Source organism: Limulus polyphemus, unplaced genomic scaffold (genome assembly GCF_000517525.1).
Source record: "Limulus polyphemus unplaced genomic scaffold, Limulus_polyphemus-2.1.2 Scaffold7558, whole genome shotgun sequence".
NCBI lineage: Eukaryota > Metazoa > Arthropoda > Merostomata > Xiphosura > Limulidae > Limulus > Limulus polyphemus.
The window spans coordinates 14,149-27,061 of record NW_013673168.1 but is presented as its reverse complement, the minus strand read 5'-3'; the positions used below and the strand labels follow the sequence as shown (position 1 = coordinate 27,061).

General features: G+C 36.2%; 1 protein-coding gene across 1 annotated transcript in view; it reads left to right on the top strand.

The window, feature by feature from the left end:
• The window catches only part of LOC111089842, a gene marked incomplete at its 5' end in the record, with an annotated part of 17,097 nt that extends 7,160 nt beyond the window's left edge, over positions 1 to 9,937 (top strand). The window contains one exon of the mRNA XM_022403004.1: positions 7,934 to 9,937. Within this exon, the coding sequence (XP_022258712.1) occupies positions 7,934 to 8,044 (111 nt within the window). The remainder of the gene's footprint in view (positions 1 to 7,933) is intronic.
• Between the last annotated feature and the right edge of the window lie 2,976 nt (positions 9,938 to 12,913).

The window sequence follows — 12,913 nt, the reverse complement described above, 5'->3', positions numbered from 1 at the left end:
CAAATACTCAATATATTTGCAGAAAAATCTTTATTTTAGTTTATTAAAAATACTTCACTAAATATGTAATTTTTTGTATGTGAAAGACTGCCAAATTTTGTGATGATATACACTATATTGAAAGTTAGAAGTATTTAACCTATAAAAACTTTAAACGAGTACAAAGAGGTCACGTGGTCGGTCAAATTGACTGAGCCCATTTTGAGAGAGTTAATAGCTTTTATCGACTTATACTGCCCTCTATGGATGCAAATTTTACCCACCACTAGCCTTAATACTCCCACGTACCCTCACGTATTCACATGAGACATTTGCATGCAGCAACTCTCTACCACTTAGAGTGTGACACAACTCCTGTTGTCACTAGCACTTTTTCTTCTGTGCAGCCTTTAACCATTTCTTGATTGGCAGTGTAATTGTCAGGACATGTTTTTGCTCATGTTTTCAGACTAAATTTTTACTTAATAGTAAAAATAGTTTACTTTCAACCCTAATTGTTCAAATGTTTACGGTTTTGCGAATTCTGGAGAAAAATGTTCCCCTGTCAACTCCGCTTTTTACACAATTGCAATTCCATGTGCCATCTACCACAGCTGCTGTAACTACTATAACTGATTTGTCAGCCAATTCAATGGCATCCGAACAAACTATCTGCTCAGAAAGTAATGACTCTGGCTTTTTTTTTTTATCCAGTCTTCTGAGTCACCTGATGATTGTCTACACATACCATGGGAGTCTGAACATGACAATTAGAATTTTGTCAGCCTATTTCCTTCTCCTGCCAATACCTCACAGTTCAGTGTTGTTTCAGGCCTTCTTTCCCAATTGTGAACTTAATCAATCAGGTATGTTATGTTTTGTCTTTATCTCCCACTTCCAATGATTCTACTCCTGCCCTTTTTAGTGATGAGCCATAGGATCAGTATTTAATGTTTCCTCCCTCTTTGGATATTGGGATTCATACGTGTCATTTTGGGAACCAGTTGCATTTGGGTGTCAGTATGCCTCACCCACCCCCCCATACTCTGATTGATCTTGCTCTGACATATTAATTTTTATAATTTTCCCTATTTAGACTTGCAGCACTTAAGAGTCACTCAACCCTTTTTAGGGATCAGACCCCTATACTCCAGTTTCCTTTTCCCAGCCCCAGTTTTACCCAATTTGTCTCACCCTGTCCACCTTTCTCCTTTCCTTGTCCTCCCTACACCTGTTGTCTAAGGCTATTCATTGCTTCCATGAGGGGGTTTCATTTAAGACTCCTAATCTCTTGTTTTCCACATTGGCATGCCTCTCCTCTTCCACCCTTGTTTGACAAACATGGAATATTTTGGGGTTGGGATCCCCTTTTGTCTTGGATTCATTTGCCTCCCTAATCTTTACATGATTTGCACGTGGCACCTTTTCTGCACCAGGAGGTTTTTGGGACATTCCTTACTCTTTGAAGACCACAGTTGAGTCAGCCCAATTGCATACCTCATTTTCTTCCATAGCCTACCATTTGTCCCAAACCCCTCCTGTGTCTCCCCTCTTCCTTCCTCTCCCTTGCTAGTTCTGGCCTCTTGTATTCTTGAGGTTTGCCATTGGTTTTTGGAGCACCATCTTTGGCCCCAACCTTCTTCCCTTTGGTTGAGGGCTATGGAGCTTCTAGCTCACAATCTTTACACTTGTCCTTCTCCCACTGCACAAGAGGTTCTCTCTCTCTCTCTTTTGGAGGTGCAGGCTTCTCTGGAAGCCTTCATCCCTCTCAGTCATGCCCACATGCATCACCTTCAGTGGGTTTTTGGACCAGTGGAGCCTCACTCTGGATCCCCTGAACACCCCTCTTTTTCTTCTTCCTTCCTTACAGACTGACTTCACTTGGTGGTTGGATGAAGACACCACCACTATTGGTGTTTTTCTTCCTCCTCTTTGTTTACAGATGCTTCTTATTTTGGTTTGGTGCTTATCTGGATGATTGGGAGATGGACTCTCTCAGAGTCCCCTCTCTCCATGTCAATCTCTTGGAGCTTCTTGCAGTTTGTCAGGCTTTGGTTTACTTCCTTCTGGCCCTTCAGAGCCAGTTGGTAATGGTGCATTCCAACAACACAACAGTAATCTCATACATCTTCAGGCAAAGGGCACTCTGTCAAGGGACCTCTGTTTCTTGACACTAGCCTCCTCTGTTCAGCCCACAGCCACCATAGTCTTTTGTTGACTTGTCATATTCCTGAATCTTATCATGGATCATTTATCATGTCCTGACACAATTCTCCCTACAGAGTGGTCACTGTACTCATGGGTGTTTTGGGGGTTCTGTGCCTGGTGAGATGTTCAAGGGCTGGATGCCTTTGCTAGTCATCTCAATTCTTTGCTTCCACAGTTTTAGTCTCCTGTTCCACACCCTTTGGCTGGAGAGATGGATGCTCACAATTAGGATTGGCTACCCTCCCATTCATCTGCTTCCTTGGGTCTTTTCCATCAACTAGACCACTCTGTGTCAGGTTTTGTTGGTGGATAGCTCCATACTGGCTGGCTCAGTTGTAGTTTCCACTTCTGTGCTAACTACTGGTGTCACCTCTACTTCCTCTCCCTCTTTCCCCCACCTTTCTACATCATCCCCAGTCTGGTATGTGTCATCTGTCCATTCTCCCACCCAGGCTTCATGCATGGCTTTTGTCAGATCCCTGGTTCAGTGGGCTAGACTTTCACAGCACCATGATTTCCCATTCTGTCTATCCTTCCTCCATGCCAGTGTACCTATAGAAAGTGGTATACACTGTAGTTGGTCCATACATTGTTGTTTCCTCCGCACCATCTAACTGTTCCCTTTCTAACTTGGATCTTTCTCTTGGGCTATCGTACATTATGCCTATGTATTCTGTTCACCCATCCTGTACCATTTGTTTTATTCTTTCTGCATCGCCGGTCCTCCTTGCCTTGCCTTTGGATTGAACCTCAATGTCATCCTTCATGCTCTTACCCTTCTTACTTTTGAACTACCCTTGTTGACCTGTTCTTTATATCACTTGTCACTGGAGACCATTTTTCTCTTCATTATTGGTGTGTGGATGTTGTCATTTGTATGGTTTAGCTAATAGATGTCCACTGCACTTATTTCACAGTTCCAATGTGGTCATTTTTTCTGTCCAAAGTTTCAGTTGCTCGAGAGGGTAGTTCTGCCTTCACACTAATCTATCTTCTTTCCATATCACTATGACCATTCTGATCCTGATTGCTTCCTGTGCCTGGTCAGGGCTTTCTGCTGTTATGTGGCTTGCACTAATTCCCACTCCCAGTTACTTATTCCTTGTAAGCCTTCCCAGTCCCATGACCTTTCTCCAATTACCCTTATGGGTTGGATTTGCTAGTTGATTCGCCTGGCTTATACTTCCCTTTCTCCTGATGATTGTCATCTTTTCCGTGTATCTTTCCATAAAATTCATCATTTTATCATGCCCCTGGCTGCTCATTTCCATCATCCATTGGAGGACACCATTAGTGCCAGTATTTAGATCACTTCCCATACTTTTACTGCTCATTATCTTCAATACCTAGTTGTTTCTTCTTCTATGGAATATTGTCTTCCTCCCAATGCCATTTTACACTCCATGATGTCTCTCAGAGTGGGTAAGTGCTCTTTTTTTTCTTCATTTTCTTTGCATGGGTCTTTTTTGCTGACTTAGGATCCTGCTTTGTGGCAAGTGTTGCCTGACCAGGTATGCTTCTTCATAAATCCTCACTGTAAGACCTGTGTGTCATATACACCCACTGTTGAGATGGGGTGTTCTGCAAGACTGCTTGTAGATATTTCTTGTGGTATTTTGCTTCATAAAGATGTTCACCTGAGACTGTACACTCATGGACTAACATCAATAAAGTGGCCTATCCCTAATGATCCATGTATTGTAGTTTACTGGATTGTCTGCTTTGCAAAATAAGGTGTCGTGATCACCCATTGCACTCTCTCTCTGATGCTGCATTCGTTCAGACTCTCCACCTTGCTGTTTTCCTCCCTTCTTCTAGTGGAGTATGAGTGTTCTTGCCATTTACCATTCTCTAGCCACTGGTATTGTGGACCATGGAGGCTTCCTCTTGAGTGTGCTCACTCCCACTCAGTTGAGAGTAGGGTGGTGTTGTTCTGACAGTGTATATGAAATTGACACTCATCCTCTCATAAAACTGATGTACAGTTATAAATGCAGTTAGGTGATGGATGATGCATTCTGCTAGCATGCAGTTTGCCCCTCTGGCTGAGGCACCCTCCTTCCTACCTTCCTCCAGATGTTGGTTCCTGGTGGATATGGTGATGGCTGGAGCTGGACCAGCCACATAAGTTCTCACATGTGTGTGGTTGGATACTCTCCTCCTACTGCAGATTGGACAATACATTCACCTAGGGCTGCCTGGTAATGCACCCCCAACTCTGCTGTTCACCTTCCTACTGTCCTCTGGATGTTGGTTCTTGGCAGATATGTAGATGGCTGTGTTGGATGTTTGCACATGATGATTCAGATCCTTTGTACAGAGGCTCATCTTCCCTAACAGTTTCAAAATCCAAAATGAAAAGTAGAGGACCCTCTTCCTACTGTAATATTTCCATAATGTCATTCCATACATAGGTATGAAAGACTTTCTGATTTTTACTGAGGCAATTTCTGTTACAGTGTATATTAAGTGGTAAGTTCAAGATGGTTACAAGAGTAGAAGAAGCTTGTTGCAGTAACTTTGCTTTAAGCAGACCACCCTTCTGAGGCACCCATGTTGTGCCAGGTTCATATGTAGTCAAGGGTTAACCAACCCTCTACACATTATGGTGCTGCAATGCAACCACACTGGTATCAAGTGAAAGGGCAAGGTTATCCCATTTCTCCTATGGCTTGTATGCTGCAATGTATGCTGTTGATGCCTACACCAAGATGTAATCCTCGGAGGAAAGAGTAAAGCATGTGATTTGCCTGCAAAATGTTGGGGAACTTGGAAGCAGCAAGGTAGACAGGACTATTAATTTCAACTGAAATTGCAAGTTATAATGTAATGATCAATCCCACTATTCATTGTTAAAAGAATAGCCCAAGAGTTGGTGGTATTAAGTAGCTGCCTTCCATCACTACTAAATAAGGGACGGCTAGTACAGATAGCCCTCGGATAGTTTTGTGCAAAATTCAGAACAAACAAAACCTAAATATTTTCTTAACAGTGTTCCAATACATGGTACAGTGTAAAATATGGGAAAAATTAAGATGTAAATATATCTAAACTTGTAAGTAGAGGAAGATCCCTAAGGAAAGACCGTGAAAGTTTTAGTGAATTCTAAAGGTCAAAAGTGAAGGTAAGCATTGCCTAATCTACATCAGTGTATGTGTGTTGGATTCAATTTTACAGGAAGCATGCTACCTGTTCTCATGGAGATGGAAACATGGTATTGGTCAAGCAGAGACCAAGCGAAGCCGTCTGTGGACCACATAGTTCATGTTGTTAGAGCACAAGCACATGTGAACCTCATAGAAATGCCCCTTGATTCTATGGGAGTAAAGATTGTAACCATGCAGCTTTGACCCTCTTTTAAGCTACACACTTACCTGGAATTCACCAGACCTTTCATATTCAATCTGAACTTTTGCTTTGTGATATCAAATAGTTGATACAAGTGATGTTTTGTTCTCATGTGCTGAAGCCTTCAAGTTTCTGTAGACACCACAGAGAGTAATATCCTGATCAAAGTTTGGAGTACACCAGGGTTCCAGCAAGAAGTCAACTATCAATGACTATAAACCAATGATAAGATCTTCTGCACTGGGAGCTTTCAACATGCAGGTTTTCTTGAAAGTTGACAGTGTCCTCTCTTTGTTGTCCAAATGTCAAGCCAATGGTATCTAGCTGAGCTTTCTGCCCCTCCAATATCAATAAAGGAGGATTCCTTTGAAGCACTATGTAAACAGCAGTCAGTATAATTAGTGAGTACACGTCGTGTGCTCTGTTTTTTTTAGGTTTGTTATTATTATATCTTTTCATTACTAGTCATCTTGTAAAACAAGTAAAAAAAAATCTTTATCCTTCTTCATCAGAAGACTTGGAAAGCTGTGAGCACATTCACCTTCACCATCAGTTACCTTGAGTCACATACCTAGTCTTGAGGTAAAAATGGTAGGGACCCTTTTTCTACCGTGGACTAGATGATAAATACCTGATGCTGTCTGGTTTCAGACTGGAGTTAACCCACTGAATGTGATCTGATGTGCCCTAGCCACTCTACACCATTTGGAGCATCCAGTTATGCATTGGATGTGTGTCTTTTTCAAGCCAATTTAGTGGCGTATAAAGATTGTGCCTGGTACAGATGTGGTGTAGTCTTCATTGAGGTTTTACACTCCATGGGATCATTTCAGATGCTTCCCAAAGGGTGCTCCTCTAGGTAAATTTTTACATAGGTCCCTCTACCAGTTCAATGTGGGATTCTAACTATTATGTAAGAGGAGGTAAGGTATTGTATTGAAAGTTATAATTTTTCTTACACTGAAAATGTAGATACTTACCTCAACTCACACTTTGCATCTATCCTCACTACTTCTAATGCTTCTTTTGTGCTTAATCTTGAAGTGAAGATTGGTTTTTACGGTATCGAGGGAATCAGCTGCACCAGGAGGGTGTGTTGTACTCATATTGGTGGTGGGTTGGTGCATGTATATTTAGATGCTATGCAGTTGTACCGTGTGTAAACACGTGGGGGGTAGGTGGGAGTATCAAGGCTAGTGAGGAGTGAGAATTGCAGCACTGAACAAGAAAAGCTATTATGTTAGTAGAAGTAAGTATCTATCAGAAATACGTTTTCGGTGTAGGAAAATTATAACATTTAAAAAGAAAAACATACGTTTAAAACAAGAAAAGTGTTCTATAACCTTATCTTGGAAAAAACAAATAATTTATGAAACTTTGTCACAAAAGTCCTCAATTTTGCCTATTTCACTTAGAAAAAAAAAATGTTCTGTAGAGAACCACAGATGATGATTTTTTTGCTAATAGGTGAGTAAAAAATATTTTAAGGATCGACCTAAACAAATGGTGTATTTAAGTGTTTTACTCGTTGTTAAACAAATGTTTAAACTACTCTATTCAACCTAAACAAATGGTGTATTTAAGTGTTTTACTCGTTGTTAAACAAATGTTTAAACTACTCTATTCAACCTAAACAAATGGTGTATTTAAGTGTTTTACTCGTTGTTAAACAAATGTTTAAACTACTCTATTCAACCTAAACGAATGTTTAAACAACTCTATTGAACCTAAACAAATGTTTAAACAACTCTATTCAACCTAAACAAATGTTTAAACTACTCTATTCAACCTAAACGAACGTTTAAACAACTCTATTCAACCTAAACGAACGTTTAAACAACTCTATTCAACCTAAACGAATGTTTAAACAAATCTGTTCAACCTAAACAACTCTATTCAACCTAAACGAATGTTTAAACAACTCTGTTCAACCTAAACGAATGTTTAAACAACTCTATTCAACCTAACGAATGTTTAAACAGCTCTATTCAACCTAAACAAATGTTTTTTCTTCCCGTTGGTTTTGAAAGAGTGTCAGTGGATTTCAGAATAATCTGTAGAAGAAGGAAGTGTGTTGCCAAGTGCACAGTTTCTTGTTTAAAAATCTAGTAGGCCATAATTTGATATAATATCTGGTAGATTATAAGTAGAGTTTGGAAGTTAAAACTGTGTATTAGTGAATAATCCACATTGCTATTCACGTAGTGTTCACGGGGAGTTTCTTGTTAGTATTGTGTTCACGTGTAACTGGTATGTATATATATCGTGTATTTAGTTGTTAAAGATAGTTTGGAGAATGTTTTGAAATGCTAGCATTTGACAGTTACTTAAATCTAATTAAGAAGTGCTTCTTGAAAGTTGTATGAATCTGAATTAAAGTCTGTTTATCCTTTAACAGAATGAAGACAGCATTCTAACAAGAATCCATGAAGCTTACATTTTAGCACTTACCAACAAGCTCAACCACCTTACCAAACTTACTGAAAGTTCAGAACACAGTCTTCATTGAAACAGGAATGGAAGGTTCATTTTTCTGAAAAGAAAGGTTGTCTTCTAGAGAAACATCTAAGAAGACTTGTCAGGTTTGGAGAGTTCACTAATGAATGTGATATTCTTAAGAACTTCTAGCTCTCGATGTCAAAAATTTAGGTTTTCTTGTCTGTTTATCAAGCTTCTCTATTGATTTCGGTATTAATTTTATCAACTAGAATATTTGACTTTACATCTTTGTTGTTTTTTTTCCGAAAATTAATATAATTTTTAAGTATTGAGTAGGAATTGTCAAAGAAAAAAGTTGTTTCTACTGTCACAGTATTTAATATTTTTAGTTTAATCTACTAAAATACTTTGTTTCTAACAGAGTTTTTGTGTATTTTCAGAAGCACAAATAGTTTGAAACTTTTCACACAACTCATTCTGTACTGAGAGGGGCCAAAAATATTGGTAGCAAGAAGTTTTCTTGTGGTGACTTTTGTTTGTGAAACTTCCAAATGTTTGTTAATAGTGACAAAAGTTACTAACTTAGATGAGAATTACAAATTTAATTCTGTAATTACAAATAAAACTTCATACCATTACAAATAAAACTTCATATCATTACAAATAAAACCTCTGTATCACTACAGATAAACTGTGACATTAAAAATAAAACTTTGTCAGTACGGATAAAATTCGGTGTTATTACAGACAAAATTTATTAAAAATACAATTCTGTGACATCACTTATACATTTTTCTGTGTCATTACAAATAAAACTTGGTGTCATTATTTTCAATTCATAATATTAATTTGGAAACAGATTTTGATAATGACAATTATTATAGTACTGTATACACGTGTACTTGTAAAGATTTTAAATATCTATCTGTATTATGTGAAAAGGACATAAAAAGACCCTTTATTTGTGAAATAATGTTAAGATGACAGGTGTAACCAATTACAAACTTTGTTGCTTATGTGACCGTACTGCTAATCAGTGCTTTCTTTCTGTTAAGAAGTGTGGAACTGTGATATGTGAATTTTTTGTTTTTAATTAAAATCCAAGTGTTAGATCAATTGATTTTTATTGTAATGTATTGGAAGACTGCAGGAGTTGGTCATAATTTCAAACAGTAAAAGTTATACACTGTGAATTGTGTTGTTTTGATTGTCTGAAATTAATATAATAAAGAACTTGAAATGGTATAAAACTTGTAGATGCCTTTTTTATGGTATTAATATTGATATTTTAAATCAAAACGAACATTTTTTGTAATGAAATTGGAAGGTGTTTGTTATGCTAACAATGTGTGCAGTTAGAATGTCTTTATAATGTACTGTGGGCCTATGAAGGACATTAGAGAGAAAATGGAGCAGGTGAGAGCTAATTTAGATAAGTGATATTCATGTACTTGAATATTTTTTTTGTATGACTATTTTTTTGTTTAAGTGATATACCCAGTGAATCAAGCTAATTTTTTTTAAATATAAGTTTACATTATGATTTGTTTTACTCATTCAGAGAAAAAAGTTACTGTTGTGCGTGAAACACTGAATCAAAATTTTATGTACAAGTTCAAGAACAGGGTAATGGGCCCTTCACATTGGAAAATAATATGTTTGTATTATCAAGCCTACGTTGTGCATGTGATTATATATAGCAAGAAGTCCAAATTTAAATGGCAAAATGATTTAGATAATAAGTATTGAAACATCAAATGTTTTTATTACTATTATTTAAAAATGATAAGAGTAATACATCAAGTTTAGTTTCCAAGATGTAGTCACAAAATTGGGAATGTTTTTTATGCCCTCTGTCTTGATATTTGAAGGATATATTTGTGTTATGTTGTCAGGTAAGTAACCTTCCTTGTGAAATATTTTGAAATTAAAGATATTAATACAATTATCATGTTTTTCAAAAATCCAGATGTATTTATTAATAAGTATTTTCTTAAATATTATCATAAATAGATGACAAACCCTGGAACCCTTGTTTTTGTACTTTTTAGAAATACTATATTTATATAAATCACACATTTTTTTTCCCCATTTCATTTCAGACAAGTCCTTACCCAAATTTTAAGCTTGAAAACAGTGTGTCTTTAAATTGTTCATCTTCTGTCTTGCAGGTTTTGTGGTCAAATCATAAACTTGAAAAGTGTGTGTAAATCATCCATCTTTTACTCTGAAGATTTCTCTTGTAAAATTGTAGATTTGGAAATGGTGTGTCCATCCTTTAACTCTGCAGATCAATTTCTAAATTCTAAAACAGTTTATATGCTCATCAGTTTCCTTTCTCTTGATATTTATGGTTTTTTGTGTCTTACCGAAGAACTTAATTTGACTTCTTTATAACAAGTGTAACGGCCAGCACTTATACAAAGGAGTATTTACATTTATACTGAAGTATTTTATTTTATGTACCTCTAATATGTATTCGGAATATCTTAACTATGATTTGTGGAATACTTTGATCACCTTTTGAGGTAAGCTTATAGTAGTGACATTCTAAGTAAGTATTGGCTCGTGAAACCTCTAAAATTAAAGTTTTCTGTAAGTCCAAAAGAACCACTGTTGTTGCTTCTCCAGTAGCGACACTATCTTTACACTTTCACATTCGTCTATTTGTCTGATTGTAATTTTTAGTTTTATTCTGCTTATATGTTGTTTGCAGACTTGCTAAGATTTTTACAAACTTTTATGTGGCCAAATCTTATTATGTTTTGGAATGATTTAAGATGAATTACACATCGGCATGTATTTCAGATGCTGAGTTGTTTTGAATCCAAATTATAACTTATCAGAAGGTGTTTATCTCGTATTAATACTTAAAAATATCCTAAAAACTACTTACATTAGAACTTCAGTGGACATTTTGGTAAAACTATTGGATGCAATTATAAAGTATGATTCAATATTATAAACGTTTACAGTGAAAGAGGGTATTTTTTTTAAATCTGATTTAATGTAACTTAAGTTTAGTATATGAATATTATTATAAGCACTGTGATGTAGAAGTTTTTCGTATAGCACTAGCATTGAGAGGAATATTTTGAATACCATGTTTCTACTGAATTTGTGCATATATAAAATTAATTATTTTTCTGAACTGGAACTTATTTTTTGTTTTAAAATCAAAACTTACATATAGGCCCTAAGTGAAATTAAGTTTGAACTTACAAATCCCTTCTTCAAAAAATAAAAAAAGGTCAAGTGACTTGTTCTTTTAAGGAACGGTTTGTTTAAATCATTATTTAAAATTCAAGTTACTCTTTTTTCAATGCTCCATTTTGACAGTACAGACAACTATTAAATGTAAAAAAAACATTGACTTTTATAATTAAATAAATTTGTTAAAACACAGCCAGTTGTTAACCTGTAGATTTTAGTGATAATAATATTAACAAATAGCTTTTAGTTGTGATTGAAGAGTATTTATTTCTATGTTTCATATATACTTCATCAGGCGTTGTTTATCAAAAAGATCCACATAAAAAATGAAAGACTAACAAAATGTTTGTTTCTGTAAAGAGAAGATTATGTTAACAGTCTGGCTGTACACATATAAAGAACTGGGAGTTAATTATCCATGATTCATACAAATATGATGTCATCGTTTAGTGACACTTGGAAATTGTTGTTCAATTTGTTGTTTCTGTGAAGAGAAGATTATGTTAACAGTCTGGCTGTACACATATAAAGAACTGGGAGCAAAACTGGGAGTTAATTATCCATGATTCATACAAATATGATGTCATCGTTTAGTGACACTTGGAAATTGTTGTTCAATTTGTTGTTTCTGTGAAGAGAAGATTATGTTAACAGTCTGGCTGTACACATATAAAGAAATGGACAAACTGGGAGTTAATTATCCATGATTCATACAAATATGATGTCATCGTTTAGTGACACTTGGAAATTGTTGTTCAATTTGGTATTTCTGTGAAGAGAAGATTATGTTAACAGTCTGGCTGTACACATATAAAGAAATGGACAAAACTGGGAGTTAATTATCAAATTGAACAACAATTTCCAAGTGTCACTAAACGATGACATCATATTTGTATGAATCATGGTATTTATGATCCAGAGAAATTTTGCTTTAGCTGAACTGTTGGTGATGTGTCAAGTGTGTGGGTGGCCCACTGATTAGTGTATCAGACTATGGATCGAGTTTTCGCGGTTTGTGCACTGCTACCACCAAAAAAACAAATCATGTTCCAATATGATACCTTACCTCTGCTCATATATTAGCCTTTCCCAATTTTGTGCTGACAATCCTTCACCAAAAGGAATGCAACACACCCTCCTAGTGCAGTTGACTCCCTCTATACTGATTATTCAATCATCACTTCTCGATTTGGCACTCGTGTGTAACAACATGTCTTTTTTTTTTCTCGTGAACTTTTCAGATATAGGCGTTTTTTTTTTAACCATTGTGGAACTATTTATTGTTGAATTTTTGTTTTCCAATATTTTGTACACCTGCAGGTTTTTTGGCCTTTTATTTCCACATTATTATTTCATAAGTTCTAGTAATTTCCACTTTGCCTGGTGTTCATTGCTAGTCTAACAACTACATTGGTGTCAGGTTTGTGTTTCTCAGTTGGGAGAAGTGACGGCTTTTGTGTGATGGGTGGTGTAGTCTTACATGTGGCCTGGACCTTTATTTTGTATATGACATACTGCCACCTATATTGATCATTTGTGATGGGATTTTGCTAGTTTTTTTTTCCCAACACTTACCTTTCCATAATGATATACCCATACTGTCTTGAATCCAACTAAGCCTTTTTCATCATTTCAGGACTGGATTTCTCAGGTATGTTTTTTTCCTTCATTTTGTAATTCATTCCCTGCTTCTTTCTTTTATGTTTTTACTTCCAATTCAAATATG